We start from the raw sequence: 25,465 nt of genomic DNA, 5'->3' as shown, positions 1-25,465 counted from the left end.
TGGGATCGCGTGCAGGATGCAATTAAGGTGTCAAAAGAGAGGATGAGGGCGTCTGCCGACAAGCATCGTCATACTGCTCCAGTCTTTGCACTGGGTGATTTAGTGTGGCTGTCAGCTCGCAACATCAAGCTGCATGTAGAGTCCACTAAATTTGCTCCCTGCTACTTAGGTCCTTTCAAGGTTCTTGAGCAGGTGAACCCTGTAATTTATTGCCTCAGTCTTCCACCGTACCTGAATATCACCAACCCTTTTCATGTGTCTCTCCTGAAACCCTTGTATTTGGCCCAGTTTTCTGAGTCTCCTGCTGGGCGTATAAGTCCTCGGACGATTTTGAGGTCAATGTCATTGTTGGGGCCAAGGTGGTACACGGAAAAAAATTAATTTTGGTTGATTGGAAGGGTCATGAACCAGAGGATAGGAACTGGGAGCCTATTGGGCACATTCATGCCCTAGGCTTATTGCTGCCTTCGAGCATGGCAAACGTCGCAAGAGGGATACTAGGAGGGGGTAATGTTAGGAATTGGTATTTTCCCACTGTGCAAGATAGATCCCAAGTCTCGCCTGGTGCAGTGGTCTCTCATTCAGGTCCGGCCACTGCAAGTGCTGCTCAGCATAGACGTCGATCGCAGCATCTTGCTCAGGCTCGTGGTGTTTGCTTGGTTGCTGCTGGCTCTCCAGATAAGTCTATGGTAACCAGTGTTATACTTGGGCAACCTTGCGCTCTGGAGTCCAAGTCCAGAGATCACCCTACTGAGCATGTCCGTGACGTGGCATCCTCTCAGTCGTGGACGGATGTCAGCTGCTCTGGTGATGTGGCATCTTCTGATTGGCCTGCAGGCGATGTCTCAACTGAATGGGCATGTTTTTGGGGGTGGAGCCTAGCGCATAAAAGGCCCTCAGCGGTGCACGCGGGTGGGCTAGTGTTATGTATGTTATGGTGTGAGTGTGGATACTCTACCACTCTGTCTGCTGGTTGTTTGGGCCTGTCTAACTTTGGGACTGTACTTGTTGGCAGGCAGATAGCATCAGTGGGGGCAATTAGCTCTTGACTTAGGCTGGTTTCACACTTGCGGTTTTTGCGCTTTTTTTGTGCAAAAAAAGCATGATTTTTTTGCCCTATACTTTACATGGGTGCGCATACACATGCGTTTGTACGCGCATGCGTTTTTGTAATGTGCGTGCATCCAGTTGCATTTTTTGTGCGTCCAACTTGTCCCAAAAAAATACTTGCGTACGCAATGCGTTTTTTTCACCCAACCACCCATTATAGTCTATAGGTGCGCTGATGTGTGCATGGTAATGTGCACGTCAGCGCAAAAAACGCATGCGTTTTTTTTTTAAAAAAGCGCACAAAACCGCAAAAAATGCATGATGCGTTTCTTATGTGTGTTTGCACTGCGCACGGTGCGCAGCGCAAAAAAACGCAAGTGTGAAAGTAGCCTTAGCACCTGTTTCCTACACGTGTGCGGTTAGCATGGTGGAGTTACAGGGCAAGTTCAACCCTTAGTCAGGGTATTATATCTAGCGTCATATTAGTTCTTCTCACAGCTTGCATCTGATTAGTTTAGTGTGCAATTGACACTGTTCAGTTGCAGAGCAAGCTTAATCCTTGTGCTATAACCCTGTAACATTTAACAGGGTATTTCACTCAGTATTTTTTTGGTTAATACCTCTGTCATGATCCATGCTGGATCATGACAGATAAAAGCACATGTAACCTTTTTTTTTTCCCTTAAGCTGTGTGCTTAAGTTTGGTTTTGCCCCCGGTGGCCATTAGGATTATTACACAGTGGTGTTTTTTGTTCTAGTTTGCCCCCGGTGGTGGTGAGCGTCATTGCACTTTGGTTTCTTTAGTTTAGTGCATGTGATATAAAGCAGGTGTGATTGCTGGCTCTTACCTATAAAAGAGATTCAGATGTTGCAATAACTGTTGGTGATAGTGTTCATTTCAACCATCCTTCGTGGAGGAAGGATCTAGAGAGAGGTCCTGGCAGCTCAGTCAGAGCCCTGCTGTGGAAGGAGTAAGAGGGTATTTCCTTGCAGCTCTGACAGAGCTTGGTGGCAGCTATTCAGGAGGAAAGCTGCATTCTGGTGGTGGACTCTGTTGCTGGGAGCAAGGGCAACAGAGCAAAGCTAAGTGGTGTTTCCCTGTCTGTATTTTTCCTGGTGTGTATTAGTACAGCGGTGGGGCCAGTGTCTGCATCACCCAGCTCCCTAGCAAGGGATAAGTGTAGGGTGTGCTAGGGTGACAGGTATCCTGATCGGCGCCCGGTGCGGAACCGGCCTAGGGAACGTTAGGAGTGTGAGGGACACTGACTCAGGGGAGTGCAGGAGGTCTCCACATCTCCGTTCCCTATCGCAGGGCCCACTGTTGTAACTGTTTCCCCTTTCCCCGTGTCTTGTTGTTTTAGTTACCGGCCTGCGGACCGTGTCACACAGGACAGTTTCACGTGCCGTGTCTCGTTGTTTCAGTTACCGGCCTGCTGGTCGCGTCACACAGGACGGGTCCACGTGACAACCTCTCTGTGTAGCAACAGAGCTTGGAACTCAGCGCTCTGTTCACACTGAGTGGCTTTAATTCTGTGTGTACAAGCAATCGCTCGCTGTGTGTTCCGTCATTGCTTACTAGCAGCAGTTATTCATCTCTGCATGGAGGACCTCAGGTTGAGATTGCACTTTATTATTAATTTTTATTTAGTGCAATCTGCCAACCTTAACAGTAAGCTTCATTCAACTGTATAAGGGCTCCTGCCTAAAACTCCAATTTGTAAGCAGTAATACAGCACCCACATAGGCATTTATAATGACGCAATGTATGTCATGTATGTCATATAAGTTCCACTAAGCCTAACTTTACTTTTTGCAATTGTAAGGATCTTTATTGTAACTCTTGTGAAATAATTGTCAATCGACAGACAGAGATGGCAGATGTTTGCCTGCACACAAAAAAATTGCAAGTTTGGACTTGGAATGGTGTAAATGCCAGAGGACTATAAACATTACATTGTTAGTGCTCTAATAAAAGATGGCTATGGATTAGAGCTAGATCTTAAAGAATAAACCAGCTAAGGGAGGCACAGGCTAGTCTGGCCAAGAAAGCTCATGTTCCTTAGCCTTTAATGAATTCCCATTATGTTTCTAGCTTTGGTTATCATAACTTTGCCGGCAGCCACAAATTAGTGTTAAGTTTAGGTAGACTGAAAGAGACTGCATGATTTTAATCCTACACAGACAATGAAACTAATTAGTCTTAATGTCTGTAACCAATCATACAAATATGTTTATTAATTTCTAAAACCAATATAGAAATTGTTAGAAATAAAAGCTTTTCCAGAATTTAGAATTTAGACTTGAAGAGCACCAGGTCAAAAGTGGTCAGTGTTTGGTCTTGGTGACTATTCTGTTTTGTATTTTTTTAATGTACCATACAGTGGTGGAGATATGGGAATTTTTATGTTCATTTTTATGCTTTTTTTTATGCAATTTCCTGCAGATATTTCAAAAGTTTGTATTGTTGGCTGTCCGAAAGCTAGGATCCCTACTGATCACTAAAATTAAGGGGCTCATTAGAAAGTCTATGAGCCAGTCTTGAGGTATTGAGGAGAGACATTACTTCACTGGATTATTCTATTATTATTGTATTAAGGATTAGTGAATTTTAGCTCAACTGCTTGTCTTTCTCAATTTTTGATAAAATTAGTGCATTTTTAGATATAACATTTATGTGCAGAAATGTTTTTCTTACTTCTTATTCCAGCCTTTACTGGATTTGGAATCGCAGCTTTCTAAAAAGTAACTATTTGTAGATTTGTCTTGGACCAAATTTTCCAAACTATATCGGCTCTGTTTCGCACCCTTTTTTTTTAAATGTGAAGAGTTTAAAGTGTTGCAATTCGCAACAAAATTTACAACTTTTAGATGCTAGAAAACTATATTAAAAGCTTTAATAAATTCCACCCATCTGTAAACTATCCTCAAGAGATTTCTGAACATTTACAGAAGTTCTACTTGCAGAAAAAAAACAACAACAAAGTTCTGAAAAGAAAAGACTGTAACTATCCAGTAGGATATGCAACATGAAATTGCTTTAAAAATTCACTTGAACTACTGATTTATGCAAAAAAAAAATCAAAACATTAGATATGTTTAGTGTATTCAAACCAAGGAGAGATACATGTATGGCATATCTAATGTATGTACCATAAGTGCTTCAGGGGTTGGATTCCCACCATTATACTACCATCAGATTTTAACCCCTTACTGACATATGATGTTCAGTATATCATATGCCTGCTACCTGACTCTGCAGGGACTGAGCCCACATCTTTACCAGCAGATGATGGCTGTAATATTCAGCTATTATCTGCTGCTAACATCTGCGCATGGAGCAGAGCTCTACTTGCAGCTGTTAACCTGTTGAATGTCGCTATCAATCTCTGACAGAGGCATTTACTGTGCATCTGCAAAAGAGCGCGTCATCCTTTGCGCCCTTCGGTGCTCCTGTGATGTGATCATTGAGTGCTGATGGGTTGCGATGATAGCCAGGGGTCTGCAGAAGATCCTGTGCCTGTCATGATGGCACTCCTGTGAACGCCAGCTGGTGTTCATAAGAGACCGTGATTTTTGCTATATTGTATTGCTGTTTATAGCAAAAGCAATTGGATGACTGCAGGTTCAAATCCCCTAAGAAGGCTAGCAAATACTGTGCAAAGTGAAAAAAAGTTTTAAAAATATGAAATTTTTTTTAAAAAAAATTTCAAATCACCCACCTTTTTCCCCCATTAAAAATAAAAAAATAGTAATGAACAAAATACACATATGTGGTATCACTAAATCTGTTAAAGTATGTTCGATCTATCAAAATATAAAATGAGCTAACCCAATCAGTAAACAACGTAATGATAAAAAGAACCTGAACACCAGAATTACATTTTTCTTGTGGTCACCACAACACTGCAAACAAAATGGAATAAGAGACAATCACAACATTGTATATACGCCAAAATAAAAACATCCTCTCAAGAAGCCCTCATACCACCTGATCGACCAAAAATAGCAACACAAGAAAAATGTTTTATTTTTTAACACATTTCCAAAGTTTTCTTCACCACTTACATAAAAAGCTATGCATTTTTGGTATCTTTATGATTACCCTGACTAGGAAAATTATACTTCTAGGTACATTTCACTGGATAATGAATGCAGTAAATAAAAAAAATTGTGGAATTGTGCTTTTCTGAAATTTTGCAACACTTGGAATTGTTTTCCAGCTTTTCAATACAACACAAGATAAGATACTGTAAGGCTGTGTGCACACGTAGCGATTTTTAAGCGTTTTTGCCGCGATTTTCGGTGCGAAAACGCTTAAAAATCGTGTACAGAACGCACCCCATGCATTCCTATGGCATTCCGCACATGCTGTGCTAATGCTGCGCTTTTTTCCGCGGCGGAATCGCATCGCGGAAAAAATCGCAGCATGCTCATTCTTTGTGCGGAATCGCAAAGAATTGCCGCGATTCCGCACCCATAGGAATGCATGAGAATCGCTTACTTCCCGCATGTGGCTATGCCCACCATGCGGGAAGTTAAGCGTCTCATGTGCGGTTGGTACCCACGGTGTGGAGGAGAGGAGACTGTCCTCCAGGCCCTGGGTACCATACCCCTGTAAAAAAAGAATAAAAAATCGGTGTATATTTACCTTCCGGCGTCCCGCGATGTATTCCCGGCCTAAGCGTTCCCAGTAATGCCTTGCGGCAAGGTCCTGTAATGACGTAGTCTCGCGTGACTCTAGCGGTCTCGCGAGATCGCTATAGCAACGCGAGACTACCTCATCACAGGTCTCGCAAGGCATTACTGGGAACGCTGAGGCCCGGGAATGCAGCGCGGGACGCCGGAAGGTAAATATACACCGATTTTTTTATTTTTTTTAGCATTTTAACATTCTATCTTTTACTATTGAGGCCGCATAGGCGGCCTCAATAGTAAAAACCTGGTCACACTCGTCAAACACTATGTTTGACGAGTGTGACCAACCTGTCAATCACTTTCCAAGCGATGCTTCAAATCGCTTGGAAAGTGCTTGAATATCGCACGCGAAAATCGCGGCAAAATCGCGATCATAATCGCGGTAAAATCGCGGTGAAATTGCGCGGAAAAAAACGCGCGATTTCTGGGAAGGAGTCCGGTTTTTAGTAAGCGTTTTAAAACGCTACGTGTGCACATAGCCTAAATGGTGTCAGTCAAAGAAACAAAGTCTTTATATGGCTATGTCGACGGAAAAAGAAAGTTTATGATGACTAATGGTAGTAAAAAAATATAGAAAATATAGAAACAGAAAACAGCCATGTCTGGAAGGGGTTAAACTTTAATTGTATTGAGAACTAGAGAGCTTAATCCCCAGTTTTGCTAAAACAGTTGCACATGCATGATCAGTTTCTGATTCTGACCTGTCATAGAAACTATACCACAAAATTGCTTAGTATTCAAGTAAATATCTTAAAACTCCCTAGGATGCTCCATAGACTGAATATATTGTATATTCTAAAATGCTCTTGATAAATTTATAACAGAGAAATTAACATTTTTCTAAATGTATTGTGTATTGTTTAAAGATGTCTAGTGTTTTGTAATCCGTATTGTAATGTACCAATTAATTTCTTCTCGCTCTCGAATATTCATGTTCTATACCCAGTGTAAATGAACCATATGTGGACAGATGCATGGTCCATTAACCTCTTTGTTACTTTGTTTAATGCTACATTATGGTGCCCTCTGCATGAAATTACAGCTCAATTACATATTTCTAAAGCCTTGACCCTTACATCTGGCCATGCATTATTTTTTTCCTCCAACATTATAGTGAGTATGATGCCAGAATTGATCCTAAAATTTTCTATGTGTTCTGTTCTTAAGCATCCAGTGCACCAGACTGATCCAAAAAATGGTCCTGTTTCCTCTTTTGGATCCAGGTTTGGATGCCATACTTTTATATAAAGTCAACTACTTTGTCAGATTCTTTCCGGTTCAGGTATAAAACTGCACAAGAGTTATATATGTGAAACAAGCCTAAAGAGGTAGATTTTTGGGGAAAAACATAGTAATATTTGCAGATTTTCAAGGTATCTCCAGCTCGATTTGTATTTGAATTTTTGAGGCGTCTTTCCATTTTAATTAAATTAATCGTTTGAATATGTATCTAAAGGCTAATTATTAATTTTTAATTTGCATTTTTCATCGACATATGAAAAATTGAAACTCTATGTGATGCATCCTGTAAAAAACGAAAACAAAAAACTGAGTCAGGTTCTAGTCACATTTTTGTTTTTTAGTAGTTTCAAGGAAAAAGTCGCCCAGTCGAATACATTTATTATCACAATAGCTGGCCATATGTAATTCATGTATGCTTTAGTGCAATCTTTTTTTTTTAACTATTCTTTCCCTTTAAATATTGTCCCAACAAAACAATAGAATTTCAAAGTCTGTTATCTTTTTCACTATTGGAGAGATAAAGGGCTTTTCTTAGCTTAGAAAAAAAACCTATTTTCAAAGGTAAGAAGACAACTATAAAATATGACTTTCATAGACTGTACTTGCATTGTGACCTAGACTGACACTGGGAGCCTATTATTCTATAGAGTATACTGGTGCTGTGTATTTATATCTAAAAGTACAGAACCAAGTTTTTAAACTGTTATTACAGCCTCAACAGAAAGCACGCCACCACTATTATACTACAATACAGAGGTACTATGAGCTATTCTAAAAAAAATGTGTTATATTAAGTTCTATACCATTATCCAATCAAATCAAACCTAATGATATACCTACAGTTTAACCAATTCCAGAAATTGTCTTCCTGTTATACTGATAGGGTTTTATGGACATTTAGCTCCTCAGAGCCACCAGAGGTCTAGCTATTTTTGTGACGTTAAAATACATCTGCACTGTGGCTACCTGAAAGCACCCATATGACGAAGGTTAACTTGATAGCCAAAAATCGTAGATAAGAAAGCATGTATAGCCTCAAGATTCCACCAAGCTGACCAGGTATGGTGTCCAATTATCGTGGGCCATTTTTATATAAATCTTAGTTTCATATTACTTCATAAGGAACCCAACTGACACAAATTCTCTTACATACCATGTGAAGCAGAAAAGTCATCATTAATTATTACAATTCTTGTGGAATGAATTAGTCTTATGCATTTGTCACAATAATTTCCAATATTTGTGTGTATTTGTCTTGAGACTGATGAAGCGCTGAAGCCAACATTCTGCATAGGTAACAACACGTATGTTTGGGAAGAACTAGGATTATCGGGAGACTATGAGGTACCTGCCTATGTCCTGCAACTAATAAAATCCAAAAATAGGCATTGAAAATTGTGATTTGCTAAAGAACATAGCTGCAGGAAATGATCATGAACATTTTGAGTATAGACCAGTGGTAAGCAATCACAATTCTTTAACATTAGGATTAATGGCGTGGCAATTATAATTAGAACCTGTTCCAAGGTGAGGTACTCCAGCACTCCAAAATAATTAAAAACCCCTCTTCTTTATTCATATAAAGACGAGTGGAATACAAAAAATTAAAATTCAGTGATGGATAACTAGATTTTAATTTATTGCATTAAATGAGTGTTCATATAAATAAAGAGTTTTTTTAAATGATTCTGCAGTGCCGAAGGACCTCACCTTTGAACTGGATGTTTGATCCTGCTTAACCTCATGTACCGCTGAATGTTTTCCCATTTAAAAAAAAAAAAAAATGCTTCAAAAATGGGTGAGAGCATCAATCTCTGATTTTCGATAATTAGGAATAGTCACATAAAGGTTCACTTTTGGAGGTGTCATATCATAAAATGTCATCCATTCGGATCTATAATATGGAAATCCCAACGGTATCTAGACTTAGCAGTTTGGCATTTTGCCCAGTTATTTCAATGTTCCTTTCTGGTATTTAGCCTAGAGACGGCTCACCCATTGAGATGATTGAGACTGCTTCCACATATTAGAAGTTGTATAAAAGTGAACCTTCATTTGAATTTTAATAAAAATTATCTTAAAAACAATCTGTGTTCTGTATATTAAAATGCATTCCTGAAATTTAAAATATATAATTTGACTGCATAAAATACTAAATTGGCCCAAAAGGCCACATAATCTGTATACTGAACCATAGCTGGTTTACCCCTCTTCTCTTTCATAACCATGGAAGAAGACTTGAATCACCCAGAGCTTAGGAATAAATTATGATTGAAACACCTAATGGGTTTCTAATTACCTAAGCACTTACTTGTTCCTTCCGGCTTTTTTCAGATTCATTTAGGCTCCTTCACACAAATGTGATCAGAAAATCTCTTTAGACAACTGTTATTTTCTTCTCAAGTAAATCAGGTCTGTTCTCGTAGGCCTTTCCCCAAGTAGCACTTTGCTGCATTACCACCAAGCGAATAGGCGACCTGTTCTCTGGCTCTGTCTCCGGAGCATACTCCTTACTAGGATCCTTTCCCCGGCAGTCGTACAACACACAGGAGACCAGAAAAACCAGCAGGAGAATGACATAACTGGCTACCAGAATTATTAAGTTTAGAGTCACTGGGTCAATTTCCAAGTAAAACTCCATTACATCTTTCACATTTTTTGCTCTACTTCTGGGCTATGGATTCCTTCAGTTCTGTCGGAGCAGGGAGAGGTGAATGGATTCTAATGGTTGCACAGGATTGTGTGGTAAAAATACATTTAATCCCCTCCACTCATTTCTAGTCTGCATGATTAAAGCGGCTCAATTTAATAACTTAATCCTCTCCCTTTGAAGACCACATAGAAGATGCATTTTGCCTGATTGAAATGAAAGCATGGTCATAGCAAGCTGATTAAATATGAAGATTGGTGATTCTATTATTTTTCTAATCATTTTATACTGATGATAATAAACTGACCTTTATTGGTTGTGCCAGGGGGGCATTTACTCATTGGAATGGCTATTTATTGATAAGGGCATTGGCTATAAAATTTCATCCTTTGAAATATTCAGCCTATTGTTAATAGGTAGTAAAGTGTAGTCGATATGATTTGGACCACTTAATGACATACTGATAAAATAACTGTGGTGATTGCAAACACACAGAATGGAAATATTTAGCTTTTTTAAGGCCAGGTAACTATCCTACAGTGACCCATGCATTAAAAATACCTGTAATTGCATATATTATGAAGTGTTTTTAAGGCCTCTGGGTTGATTTCTGGAAGAGGATGAACAAATGCGAGTACCACATAGCAAGAGTGTAGTGGCCCATGCAGGAGCCATGTAGCCAGATTTAAAATATACTAAATGGACAAAAAGTATAGAGAAACACCTCCTAATCATTGAATTCAGGTATTAAACTCAGTCCCATCGCCACAGGTATGAATTTCCATGACTGAATAGCTGCATGGAAGCCTTACATCACCAAGCATAATGCCAAGAGTTAGATAAAGTAGTGTAAGTATACTGCCACTGGACCCTGAAGCAGTGGAAATGTGTACTGTGGAGTGATGAATCACACTTGACTATCTGGTATTTGATGGAGGAGTTTAGATTTGTCAAACGCCAGGAGAACATTATCTACTTGACTGCATTGTGCAAACTGTGAAGTTTGGTGGAGGTGGAATAATATGGGGTAGTTTCCATGAATTTGTCCAAAGTGTCCTAATTAGAGTGAACATAATTCCTAATACTTCAGCACATCAAGGCTTTTTGGACAATTGTATGCTTTCAACTTTGTTGGGACAGTTTTGGTAAGGCCCTTTTCTTTTCCAACATGACTGTACCTTAATACACAAAGCACAGTCCATAAAGGCAAGGTTATCTGAGTTTGGTGACGAAGAACTTGACTTCAATCTCACCTTTGTGATGAAACAGAACCACGATTGCGAGCCATCTCTTCTCTTCCAGGATAAGTTTATGACCTCACAAATGCTCTTCTGGATGAATGGTCAAAAATTCCCAAAGACATCCTCCAAAATTTAGTAGAAGACTGAAAGCTGATATAGCTGCCATGGGGAACCAACTTTAGAATTAATGGATATATAATGGGATGTCAAACGCTCCTGGAAATGTAACGTGTATCTGGGTCAACATGGATTTCTATACAGTGTACCTCCAAATGTGCATTAAATATTCACCAAGTATGATCATATGCAAGTGTGGCGCCCCTGAGGGTTCAGTCGCCACAGAGGTACTGCACCTCCTCCTGAGGTGTGGTGCCCCACTATCCAGGTAAGGTGGAGAGACCTGACCACACTCCAACACCTGCATCCCACACAACATAGTAGTGTAGCAAAGCACCCTTTGGTGGTTCCCTGTGTGGCGCCCCTGAGGGTTCAGTCGCCACAGAGGTACTGCACCTCCTCCTGAGGTGTGGTACCCCACCATCCAGGTAAGGTGGAGACACCTGACCACACTCCAACACCTGCACCCCACACCACAAAGTAGTGTAGCGAAGCACCTTCGGCGGCTCCCTGCTTGGAGTGTAGCATAGCACCCCTTGGTGGCTCCCTTTTTGGAACACGAAACGTGCTGGGAGTTGGGTGGAGCTGAGTTTACATAAAAGAGCGGGAAGAGTTGAGTCAGTGATTCAGTCAGTCATTCATTCAGTCAGTGAGTGAGGATGTAGAAGGACAGAGAGTGAGACAGAGAAGATCCCCGGGAGAGGGATGGAAGAAGGAAGTGCTGCAGCAGGCCACAGTGATTTGGGTCTGCTGGCACAGGAAAGAGACAGAGAAAGGAAGCTTGATTCTCCATTGGGAAGAAGGATTAGCACGGAATGTAAGGAGAATAGGAGGACTAAGGATCAGGGTTGGAAGAGAGAACCCTTCCCAAGTTCACAGCGCAAGGCCGGGGTCCGGTCCCCGAGGTTGTATGGATACCAATGGTCCTGCAGCAGACACCGGAGGAATAGAAGTTGACATCACTTTATTCCCACACAAGACTTGGGGGCACAACAGCAACATAAGAGAGAGACGGGACTAAGTAGTAAGGAGTCCCTGAAGCAGGCTACAGCTGTCTGCCGTACAAGTAGAGTTCATAGGAACATCTGATAGGAGGAATTCCAGTGTAATTCAGTACTGTGAGTACTTCACTAAAGGCGCTAAGAGGGAGACGTTCAGAAAAGGCACATATGTTGGCGGAGTGTTGGAAAGGAGTACTTCGTCTTGCCTGGAAGTTGGCTGAGCTCCTGACCCGGAGGACACGGCACGGATGCGGGCACCTATACCTGCAACAGACTGTGAGTAAAGCTTTGGAACTACATGCCCCGATGTCCTCCACTTATTCCTGCGCCAACCCGGCCAGCACTGCTACATCCCTTGCGCCCGACACTACACCATCTAAGTGTCACTTTACTTACTCTGCCCTGGGACCACAGCCCTGCCTGTGGAGGGCTATAACATCATTGCTGCACCACACCATCTGTCTCAGAGGATCTGTTTGCAGCGTCGGCAACATCTTCATTGCCGAACACCACTGGTGGCATCACGACTCATTCATTCATAAACTCTAATCATCATAAGCGCACCAAACTTTCCCCCCTTTTACAATTGGCGCCCAGGGCCACGGGCCGGGTCCCAGCTGCCGTGACATCTCCCATTGAAGCTCATCGTGCCCGGTACCGAGTACCCCCACAGCCCTGGGAGGGCGTCCCACAAGTGTTTGTGATTATAATATGTTTCTCTGATAGAATAAGGTATTGATAAATGTAGTAGCTAATGGTCTTATTGCCAATTTTATGATGTTTGCCATTTGATTTTTTTACTGTACAGAAACAGTCCTACTTTTTGGCAGCAACATGAGACATCTGGTCTAATGTTTGCATCATCTGTTCTTACTGTTGGCTTAAAATGATAAACGGAACTAAGAGACTGACTGTAAAATAGTGACCCAATTAAATGCAAATAAATGATCTGCAATCCAAACATGATAAATGTTTAACAGGAATTGTCTTCTGATAAACCTGCGATATTCTGTTGGTGCGCATGACTGTTTAATCAGATATTGCCCTTTAATATTTTACTACTTCTTACTTTGGGAATGTTGCAGATCAGATCAGTTTTTAGTCTCACTGACAATTTAATTTATTTTTGGAGTACGTTATCATATTTTTTGCACTATGAAGTGGAATCAAGTTAAGATTCCAAAACATAAAAAAATGGGAATTTATTCCATGGCTGTCAAAAGTAAAGGAGAAGGCTAAAGCCCCCGTCACACATAGCGATCTTGCTAGCGAGATCGCTGCTGAGTCACAAGTTTTGTGACACAACAGCGATCTCACCAGCGAGATCGCTGTGTGTGACACTGACCAGCGACCGGCCCCCCTGCCGGTTATCGCTGATTGTCCTGGAATGGCCAGGACATTTTTTGGATCGTTAATCTCCCGCTGGCCAGCACGCATCGCTGTGTGTGACAGGCGGGAGACCAGCGATCAGCGAGCAGGAGCTGGTAACTAAGGTAAATGTCGGGTTTCTAAGCTGTGCGCAGCGCTTACAAACCCGATGTGTACCTTAGTTACCAGCGCGCTGGTGCAGGGAGCTGGTAACCAAGGTACACATCGGGTTTCTAAGTGCCGCGCTCTGCTTAGAAACCCGATGTGTACCTTGGTTACGAGCTCACTGCACCAGCACGCTGGTAACTAAGGTACACAGTGGGTAACTAAGCAACGTGTGTCGCTTGTTACCCTCCTGTCGCTGGTGCTGATCGCTGGTGAAGCTGCCTGTTTGGCAGCTCACCAGCGATCATGTAGCGACACACCAGCGATCTTGACAAGGTAATATCGTTGTCAGGATCGCTGATGCATCGCTATGTGGGCCCTAACACTAATCTAGGGAAAGTCATATGTATATGAGGAATGTATATATTTTTTTCTGTGGTTGTCCAGGGTAAAACTTGTTGTTAATGTCTAGTGATATAAAGAATATTAGGGATGTGTTTTTTTTATTTCCTGATGATGTAGAGAAAAATAGGGAAAAATACCTAATGGTCTAGAGTACATAAGGGATTGAAATTTAGTTATCTCATGATATATAGTTAAATGGGGCAATATCTGGTAGTCTAGGGTATAGAGTTAAAGTGGTTGCCCCAGGAGCAAAGTACATTTTAATCAATAGACCTTGGAATAAAAATAATTTCCACAATTATGTGTTAAAAAAATGTCCCTGTGCTGAGATAATCTTATAAATGTGCCCCTGCTGTGTTCTGTGTATTGGCTGTGTATGGCCATGCAGGAACATGGTCTGATCATACCACATCTCCTGGGCAGGGGAGTGAGCAAAAGAGAGTATACAAACAGGACAGCATGGGATGTCAGTTGTTTCTTTCTGGGAGGCAAAATATTTCCTTGTCTGTTTTTAAACAATATTTTACCTCAAAGAGAAAATCATCTGTGATCCCGTGCTGTAATTCCTGTATACTTTTTTTGCAGCCTCCCCTACCCAGAGATGTGGTACGATCAGACCATATTCCTGCACGGTCAGACACAGCCATTACACAGTACATATCAGGGGCACATTTATAAGATTATCTCAGCACAAGAACATTTTATTTAAACCAATCCAATTACAGAACTTATTATTATTCCAAGATCTATTAACTAAAATTTACTTTGCTTGTGGGAGAAACCCCTTTAAGTATTTTGTTTTCTGGTGACCAGGGAACAATTGGGTGTTTTTCACTAATGCTTTGGTAACACATGGTTTCTACCATCGATAGTGAAGGAGTGACATACTCCTGTGCTGCTGCTGATAAATCCACAAGAAAAATTTATTAAACAGGTTTACAGGGTCAACTCACTTTCAATGTCGCGCAGGACCTCTTCATCAGGTCAGAAGCCTTGACCAAGTTTCTGTCCTGATGAAGAGGTCCTGCTCGACCTCAAAACGCGTTGACCCTGTAAACCTGTTTAATACTTTTTTATCCATTGAAAACCATTGTGGATACATCAGCAGCAGCGCAGGAGTGACATCTCCTTCCCGATCGATTCACATTGTTTGGTCCCTCCAGTGGCCGATGTCCTTGCAGCTGCTGATACATATTTCATGCCAGTTACATGTTGCTCTGTAGCAACGATACAAGGTGAGTGGATCCCTTTCCTTGACACCTTTTTGTTACCAGTTAAGACCCTATTGTGCTTTCTTTCTTTCCCAGTTTCGTTGTTTGCATGGTTTCTGCTATGTGACTTGTGGTGTCCTGTCCAATACGAAGCTCTCGTGATCCGATAGTGAGGGCACTGTGTTATATTTTTCTCTCTATGATGGACAGTCAGGTTCACGGAACATTTTTGATTGAATTGTAAAAAAAAAGTATTATTTTGTTTTGTTGTATATATGACAAAAAAACAGTCTTTATGGCTTTAGTTATGCTAGCCATACCTCTTGTGAGCATAGTTCTCATTTAAAGAGCTGACAGATGGTACACTATGGGTTAGGCCAATTTAGGACAATCTTTGGGATTTGACATAATTTGGTTCTTCTTCTATGAAGAATACCACTGGAAGAATTAAATTTTGGTTTTCCCCCTAAGGTGGCCCATACAACCACGTTCTAATCTGCAGTCAGATATTTCAGTAGATTTACTTGAGGAGTAACGTCCATAAGCGTTATACATGTCCATCTGAACCATTTTGATTGCATTTTTGTACAATTTTTTTTAAGTATTCCTGTGTTTGCTAAGGAAGAAATAGCAGTAAATGCATATTTCATAAATGTAGGAACCATGCAGGTGATATATCTGATTCCAGGCTGCCCCTTCCCCAGCCAGTAGCTCGCAAAACCTATTCTCTGCTCCAGGTAAGCAGTATGATGGGGCTGTTTTGGGCATAACCCATATGGAGAAAACTCTAAAAAAGCAATGAAGTATGTTTTCACTCAAATCATAATGCAAATAGATTTGTTACTGACAAATTACACATATGGATATATATATATATATATGTTTGTGTGACTTTTCTATCAAGCAGTAAGTCTATTGCTGTCCATGTATATTTGATCTTTTCTAAGTGTACCAACCTAGTTCAATTTAAAAGGGTGAGATATTGCTGAGTCTACAAATTCTTCAATGTTCAGAGCTGATTAGATTGGAAGTTGAAATTCATAGATTTGCTCCATCTTGTGTCTGATGATAATATTGCAACTGCCAAACCTATATCATAGTACATTCCGGGCAAATACTTGAGAACTAAGCACTATGTATTTATTTATGTAGTCAATTATTAATACAGTCATTGCCTTGCCAAGCTAGGGTTCACAGCTTCAATCCACACAATACAGTAGGTTTTCCTTATGATTCATGGCTTTTTTCCAGCTTCTCTCATTCTCACATTTCAAGGACAATTTAGTACATTTATTGACTTCCTATCAAAATGAACCTACTGTATGTAAGAGAGTAAAATTATATTGTGAGCTCCATTGTGGAAGATGACTGTGCGGTCCTCTGACAAACCCCTGACTCGCTTGCCTTCTCTGCTGGGTGTCAAGGACGTCTGCTTGGATTGATTGCTGAATCTCCCTGGCTGCAGTAATTATTGATTGCATAACATGCCATAAACAACTGGACATACTTGTGAAACTATTTTATGCAATTTACTGTTACAAAATTGTGTAATAATTGCATTTTCAATAACATTAGAACTTGTTTAGACTTGGATTAAGTTCTCACATTACATTTTGATTGATCATTAGTGTTGAGCGATACCATCCGATACCGTGAAATATCTGATCGGATTGGATCGGACCGATACCCAAAAAGTATCGGATATCGCCGATTCCGATACCGGAAACCAATGAAAGTCAATGGGACAGAAATATCAGAATTAAAATAAACCCTTTCTTTCCTTGTAGGTTAATTCTACATGAAGGAAAACAACTAAGAATAATGTAGAATGTATTGGGGGAGGTGGAGGAGACATTAAAGGCATAGAGGTTTAGCCCAATCAAATGGAATAGCAGGAATAATTTTTTTTTAAAGACATTCAGAGTTACAAAGATATTGACTATGTTAACTTTTTTATATTTTGTCAGATATGTATGTTTCACTACTTCCATGCTCTTCACCTTCTTTTCTCCCACACTTTCTCCTTCATCATCCTCAGCAGCAGCATCTTTTTCATCAACTTCTTCTTCACCTTATTCATCTTCTTCTTCACCTTCTTCCTATTATTCTTTTTTTTAAATTCCTCATATTCTTCATATTCAACTATTATTCTTCTTCATATTCTACTTCTTCATCTTCTTCCTATTCTTCTTCTTCATCATGTTCTTATTTGTGACAGGCATTCCTGTAGTTGTTATCTATAAAAGTTTGAAGATTACACCTTTCGTTCTGCCTGTCACAAAAGATTTACAACAGGATTTGTCAGCGTTCAGTTTGGCCTGCAGCAGCAGGCATTTTCCAGGGGCACCACGAGGAGGAACGGACTCACCCCCATACACTGCTTAGTCTTCTTCTGCTTATAATTTAGATAATATCTTTTGCTCTGATTTTTAGTCTTATGCTTTTTGTTCTTCTGCTTCTTGGTCTTCTGCTTCTTGGTCTTCTGTCTCTTGTTGTTCTGTATCTTGGTGGTTGTCTTCATGTTCTTTGTCCTCTTGGTCATCTTCTTCAGGGTCATCTTTTTGGTCTTCTTCGGGGTGGTCTTCCGGGTCGTCGTCTTCAGGGTCATCGTTTTCGTGGTCGTCGTCTTCTTCGGGGTGGTCTTCAGGGTCGTCGTCTTTAGGGTCGTCGTCAGGGAGATCCAGAGTGATAACTAAAAACCATTTCCAAAAGCTTGAACTTAGAAATGTAGCAGAAGGTACAAGAAGGCTGAGGAACTGCCGAGAAGCAGCTGATGGTACTGGAACCCGGATGGGTAGCAGAAGGAACAAGAGCCAATGGCACTACCAAGGACCAGCTGATGGTACTGGAACCCAGTTACTAAGCAGGAGCTACCTGTGCTAGAAAGCACTAACAAGGACCAGCAGACGTTGCTGGAACTCGGATACTGAGGAGTCACCTAAGCCAAAGGCACTGCCGAGAACCAGCTGACGGTGCTGGAACCCGGATGGGTAGCAGAAGCTGCAAGAGCCAATGGAACTAGTGAGGACCAGATGACGGTGCTGGAACCCAGAGGGGCAGCAGAAGGAACAAGAGCCAATGGCACTACCGAGGACCAGCTGATGGTGCTGGAACCTGGTTACTAAGCAGGAGGTACCTGTGCTAGAAAGCACTATGAAGGACCAGCAGACGTTGCTGGAACTCAGATACCGAGAAGGAGGCACCTAAGCCAAAGGCACTGTCGAGAACCAGCTGACGGTGCTGGAACCCGGAAGGGTAGCAGAAGCTGGAAGAGCCAATGGAACTAGCAAGAACCAGCTGATGGTGCTGGAACCTGGAGGGACAGCAGAAGGAACAAGAGCCAATGGCACTACCGAGGACCAGCTGACGGAATGTGGACAGAGCAGGAGACGTTGCTGGAACTTGGATACCGAGAAGGAGGCACCTAAGCCAAAGGCACTGCCAAGAACCAGCTGACGGGAGCAGCTGGTGTTACTGAACCCCACTAACACTGGAGCATGTGTTTTTCTCTGTGCAGACGGCACGTCTGAGCAGCAACTGGCGGTGTTGGAGCCCAGGGTCATTCATGGAGTAGGCTAAGGCCGAATTGGAGCAAGTTTAATATCTGATGTTGGGAAGAATGTGGAGGCAGCAGGAGACTTTGCCGGACACACAGCAGGGGAGCAGCTGGCGTTACTGAACCCCACTAACACTGGAGCTAGTGTTTTTCTCCGTGCAGACGGCATGTCTGAGCAGCAACTGGCGGTGTTGGAGCCCAGGTTCAATCAGGGTTTAGGCTGAGGCCTAATTGGAGCAAGTTTTATATCTGATGTAGTTTGAATGTGGAGGCAGCAGGAAACTTTGCCGGACACACAGCAGGGGAGCAGCTGGCATTACTGAACCCCACTAACACTGGAGCATGTGTTTTCCTCTGTGCAGGCGGCACTTCTGAGCAACAACTGGCGGTGTTGGAGCCCAGGTTCAATCAGGGTTTAGGCTGAGACCTAATTGGAGCAAATTTTATATCTGATGTAGTTTGAATGCGGAGGCAGCAGGAGACTTTGCCAGACACACGGCAGGGGAGCAGCTGGCGTTACTGAACCCCACTAACACTGGAGCATGTATTTTTCTCTGTGCAGACGGCACGTCTGAGCAGCAACTGGCGGTGTTGGAGCCCAGGGTCACTCATGGAGTAAGCTAAAGTCGAATTGGAGCAAGTTTAATATCTGATGTTGGGATGAATGTGGAGGCAGCAGGAGACTTTGCTGGACACACAGCAGGGGAGCAGCCGGCGTTACTGAACCCCACTAACACAGGAGCTAGTGTTTTTTTCTGTGCAGATGGCATTTCTGAGCAACAACTGGCGGTGTTCGAGCCCAGGGTCATTCATGGAGTAGGCTAAGGCCGAATTGGAGCAAGTTTAACCCCTTCCTGACATGAGACGTACTATCCCGTCCATGGGACCCGGCCCCTATGCCCATGGACGGGATAGTACGTCTACAGCGATCAGCGGCGCCCACGTGGTGAGCGCCGCTGATCGCGGCCGGGTGTCAGCTGATTATCACAGCTGACACCAGGCACAATGTGTCAGGGGCGGTCACGGACCGCCCCCGACACATTAACCCCTTGCACACCATGATCAAACATGATCGCGGTGTACCGGGGGTTAAAGGGAAGCATCGGCAGGGAGGGGGCTCCCTCCTTGCTTCCCTGAACCCCCCACGGCAGCGCAATGTGCAGCACTGCTGCGGGGAGCTCCTGTCCTGCAGGCCCCCGAATCCAAGATGGCGACGGGGGCCTTCGGGGGCCTGTAGGAAGCTGACTTACTCAGTGCCTGCAAAGCGCAGGCATGAGGAAGCCTTCTGCAGTGCCTGTGACAGATTGCTGATCTGTCACAGTGAAATTAAAAAAAAATCGCCAAATAAATTAGAAAAAAAAAAAAAATATTCCCCCAAATAAATCCATTTTTTAGAATTAAAAAAATAAACAAACAATAAAAGTACACATATTAGGTATTGCCGCATCCGTAACGACCCGCCCTATAAAACTGTCCCATTAGTTAACCCCTTTAGCGAACCCCTTAAAAAATAAAAATAAAAAACGAAGCAAAAAATAATGATTTATTATCATACCGCCAAACAAAAAGTGTAATAACGCACGATCAAAAAGACGCATATAAATATCCATGGTACTGCTGAAAACGTCATCTTGTCCCGCAAAAAACGAGCCACCACACAGCATCATCAGCGAAAAACTAAAAAAAGTTATACCTCACAGAATAAAGCGATGCAAAAATAATTATTTTTTATATAAAATAGTTTTCATTGCATAAAACTGACAAAACATAAAAAAAGACCTAAATAAGGTATCTCTGTAAGCGTACTGACCCGAAGAATAAAACCGCTTTATCAATTTTATCGCAAGCGGAACGGTGTAAACGCACCCCCCCAAAAGAAATTCATGAAACGCTGGTTTTTGTTCATTCTGCGTCCCAAAAATCGGAATAAAAAGTGATCAAAAAATGTCACGTGCCCAAAAATGGTACCAATAAAAACGTCAACTCGTCCCGCAAAAAATAAGACCTCACATGACTCGGTGGGTCAAAATACGGAAAAATTAGAGCTCTCAATATGTGGTGATGCGAAAACTATTTTTACAATAAAAAGCGTCTTTTAGCGTGTGACAGCTGCCAAACATAAAAACCGCCATAAATAGTAAATCAAACCCCCCGTTATCACCCCTTAGTTAGGGAAAAATAATAAAATAAAAAAAATGTATTTATTTCCATTTTTCCATTAGGGTTAGGGTTTTGGCTAGGGTTAGGGTTAGGTTAGGGCTAGGGTTAGGGTTAGGGTTAGGGCTGAGATTAGGGTTAGGGGTGTGTTGGGGTTCGGGTTGGAGTTAGAATTGGGGGTTTCCACTGTTTGGGCACATCAGGGGCTCTCCAAATGCAACATGGCGTCTGATCTCAATTCCAGCCAATTCTGAGTTGAAAAAGTCAAATGGTGCTCCTTCCCTTCCAAGCTCTGCCATGCGCCCAAACAGTGTTTTACCCCCACATGTAGGGTATCAGCCTACTCAGGTCAAATTGCAAAGCAATTTTTGGGGTCGAATTTCTCCTGTTACCCTTAGGAAAATAAAAAATTGGGGGCAAATTCATTTTTGTGGAAAAAAATGATTTTTTTATTTTCACGTCCGAGCGTTATAAACTTCTGTGAAGCACTTGGGGGTTCAAAGTGCTCACCACACATCTAGATAAGTTCCGTGGGGGGCCTAGTGTCCAAAATGGGGTCAATTGTGGGGAGTTTCAATAGTTTAGGTACATCAGGGGCTCTCCAAACGCACATGACACCCGCAGACCATTCCATCAAAGTCTGCATTCCAAAATGTCACTGCTTCCCTTCCGAGCCCCGACGTGTGTCCATACAGTAGTTTTCTCCCACATATGGGGTATCAGCATACTCAGGACAAATTGGACAACAACTTTTGGGGCCCAATTTCTCCTGGTACCCTTGGGAAAATAAAAAATGGTGACTAAAAGATCATGCTTGTGGAAAAAATACAAATTTTTTATTTTCATGCCCGGGCGTTATAAACTTCAGTGAAGCACTGGGGGGTTCAAAGTGCTCACCACACATCTAGATAAGTTCCTTGGGGGGTCTAGTTTACAAAATGGTGTCATTTGTGGGGGGTTTCCACTGTTTAGGTACATCAGGAGTTTTCCAATCGCGACATGGTGTCCGATCTCAATTCCAGCCAAAAACGTCAAATGGTGCTGCTTCCCTTCCAAGCTCTGCCATGCGCCCAAATAGTGGTTTACCCCCACATGTGGGGTATCAGCGTACTCAGGACAAATTGCACAATAACTTTTAGGGTCCTGTTACCCTTGGGAAAATAAAAATTGGGGTGAAAAAATCATTTTTGTGGAAAAAATATGATTTTTTAATTGTACCGCTGTACGTTATAAACTTCTGTAAAGCCCTTGTGGGTTCAAAGTTCTCACCACATATCTAGATAAGTTCCAAAATGGGGTCACTTGTAGGGGGTTTCCACTGTTTAGGTACATCAGGGACTCTCCAAACGTGACATGGCGTCCGATCTGAATTCCAGCCAATTTTGCATTGAAAAAGTCAAACGGCGCTCCTTCCCTTCTGAGCTCTGCCATGCGCCGAAACAGTCGTTCCCGCCCACATATCAGGTATCAGCGTACTCAGGACAAATTGCACAATAACTTTTGCCATCCAATTTCTCCTGTTACCCTTGGTAAAATAAAAAAAATTGAACCTGAAGTATTTTTTTTTGAAAAAAGTTAGATGTTCATTTTTTTTTAAATATTCAAAAAAATTCCTGTGATGCACCTAAAGAGTTAATAAACTTCTTGAATGTGGTTTTGAGCACCTTAAGGGGTGCAGTTTTTAGAATGGTGTCACTTTTGGGTATTTTCTATCATATAGACCCCTCAAAGTGACCTCAAATGTGATGTGGTCCTAAAAATAAAATGGTGTTGTAAAAATGAGAAATCGCTGGTCAACTTTTAACCCTTATAACTTCCTAACAAAAAAAATTTGGTTCCAAAATTGTGCTGATGTAAAGTAAACATGTGGGAAATGTTAGTTATCAAGTTTGTTGTGTGCTGTATCTCTGTGATTTAAGGGCATAAAACTTCAAAGTTGGAAAATTGCAAAATTTTCAAAATTTTCACCAAATTTCCGTTTTTCCCACAAATAAACGCAAGTTATTTGAATGAAATTTTACCACTACCATGAAGTACAATATGTCACGAGAAAACAATGTCAGAATCACCGGGATCCATGGAAGCGTTCCAGAGTTATGACCTCATAAAGGTACAGTGGTCAGAATTGTAAAAATTGGCCCGATCATGAAAGTGCAAACCACCCTTGGGGGTGAAGGGGTTAATATCTGATGTTGGGTTGAATGTGGAAGCAGCAGGAGACTTTGCCGGACACACAGCAGGGGAGCAGCTGGCGTTACTGAACCCCACTAACACAGGAGCATGTGTTTTTCTCTGTGCAGACGGCACTTCTGAGCAGCAACTGGCGATGTTGGAGCCCAGGGTCATTCATGGAGTAGGCTAAGGCCGAATTGGAGCAAGTTTAATATCTGATGTTGGGATGAATGTAGAGGGAGCAGGAGATATTGCTGGACACACAGCAGAGGAGCAGCTGGCGTTACTGAACCCCACTAACACTGGAGCATGTGTTTTTCTCTGTGCAGACGGCACTTCTGAGCAACTACTGGCGGTGTTGGAGCCTAGGGATTACAGTTCAGGTGGTAGAAACATGAACACAATAGGAGACCTGTATACTGTTGCCAACCAATTTATACTGGAAGAGGACTATCAATTTCTGGCGAGATCCAGGCCTTGTTCTTTTTCAGAAAAGTAAGCCGGTCAACATTATCGGAGGATAGTCGCGTGCGACGGTCTGTTAGTACACCACCTGCGGCACTAAAGACGCCTTCCGATAATACACTAGCAGCAGGGCAAGCCAGCACCTCCAATGCATACTGGCTAAGCTCTGGCCATGTATCCATCTTAGAGACCCAAAGCTTGAAGGGGAAAGAGCCGTCTTGGAGTACACTGAGAGGGCAAGACTTGTAGTCTGTCACCATCTGACGGAAACGTTGCCTCCTGCTGACTGGAGCCGTCTGTGATGGTGTAGACATTTGTGGCGGGCACACAAAACTTTGCCACATTTGGGCCATGGTGGTCTTGCCTTGTGCTGAGGCGCTGCCTCTGCTCCCTCTTTGTGCAGAGCTTCCTCCACAGCCTCGACGCACAGTGCTGCTTTGTAAAGCACTAGCAGCACTGCTCTCGGGTGGAATGGACAACATGATGGAATGCACCAGTGTGTCTAAGTACATGGCTAGGAAATGAGGTAAAGGAAGTTGGGGTGTAGCGAAAGAAGTGAATAAATATATAAATCTGCAGGACTGAGAGCAGTGTAGGTTGGATTAATTGATCTATTTCGGGATTGGGTTACTTTAAAGTTATCCCATGATTTATGGGTGGTGAATTTCAGGCTACATGTAGTGGTTGGTATTTAAGTTGAGGGCTATTCTTCCAAAATCTCACTTTTCCAGTGCTTCCATTTTTGATAACCTCAATTCTTGTTCATAATTGACTTGGCTTCTATACCACATCATGGGATTATTTAATCATGGTCCTACATGTCCATTTACTTATGGGTGGAATAAAGGCTAATCATTTTGAAGGTGTGGGGGAAATCACATATTTTGGTATTAAGGTTATGATCAACCCCAACTCAAGCCACAATTAAACAACAAAATGTGCTGTTGTTTTTTTTTTAAGCGCATGTCTTGGTTATCTGTCATTAGTATCAACCCTCCTATGCCGTCTATACTGACTTGCAGGTTCTGGAAAGTTGAACAAAATGATACCTTGTTATCTGTGATCCAGTGTCTTATTACAGAGAAAGCCACATTTTTGATGAGCTGTGCCATACATCTTACACTGTTTCTTCTGTATGCATATTAATCAATGTACAGTGTACCCAATAATGTGCCCATTTATCATCCACTGCTGTTACCTATAGATGTCCAATATTCAGTGGAACTTTAGTACTATTAGTATTATTTTTCATAGTAGGCAATGGGATATTGGAGATCCTGAGCTAGGGAACTTATCAGGTGGATGTAGTATAAGTTGTCAAAGGGAAAGGGTTATAAGTAGGAATGAGCAAACCTGAACTGTAAGTTGTCCGGTACCGAACCAAGAACTTTTCACAGGATATCTGATATATTGTTCGGCTTCAGATGCCTAATAAAGTTTGTTGAAAGGCTGCAGCACAGCCGATCAACAAGCTTTTAGGCTGTAGGCACTTCCGAAGCCATCACAGCCATGCCGAGTATTGTTATCGGTATGATTGCCTGACACACTTCATGACCGGGACTGTATAAATGCCGGATCATGGGTGCCGTCACCATTCTGCTCGCCTTACTGTAGGAGTAAGATGAAGCTGGAGTGAGGGACAGATTTTGACTGCGCACTCTGCCACAAATCCGCTGTGCGCACTCTACACTTGACTCAGTCGAAGTGCTGTGCCAAAAGCCACTGTGTGCAATCTGCAACCCATATCTGTGGAAGTAATGTGCCAAAAGTCGCTGTGTGTACTCTGCAACACCACCTGTGATAGTACTGTGCCAAAATGTGCTGTGTGTACTCTACAACCATGTCTGTGATCATACTGTGCCAAAAACTGCTGTGTATGCTCTGTGACCAAGTCTGTGATACTACTGTGGGAAAATCTTCTATGTGTATTCAGCAACCCTGCCTGTAGGAGTACTGTACCAAAAAAGCTGCTGTGTGTACTTTGCCTTTTGTAGGTAAAATAATTTTACTGTACTACTGTGTCTATATGA

General features: G+C 42.1%; 1 protein-coding gene across 1 annotated transcript; it reads right to left on the bottom strand.

The window, feature by feature from the left end:
• Positions 1–9,364: 9,364 nt before the first annotated feature.
• On the bottom strand, positions 9,365–9,628 carry SMIM36 (small integral membrane protein 36). The gene has a single exon (XM_073588554.1). The coding sequence runs from the start codon at positions 9,626–9,628 to the stop codon at positions 9,365–9,367; it is 264 nt and encodes an 87-aa protein (XP_073444655.1).
• Between the last annotated feature and the right edge of the window lie 15,837 nt (positions 9,629–25,465).

Source organism: Dendrobates tinctorius, unplaced genomic scaffold (genome assembly GCF_039654945.1).
Source record: "Dendrobates tinctorius isolate UK_male_01 unplaced genomic scaffold, ASM3965494v1 ptg000103l, whole genome shotgun sequence".
Classification (NCBI taxonomy): Eukaryota; Metazoa; Chordata; class Amphibia; order Anura; family Dendrobatidae; genus Dendrobates; species Dendrobates tinctorius.
This window is presented reverse-complemented; position numbering and strand designations above follow the sequence as displayed.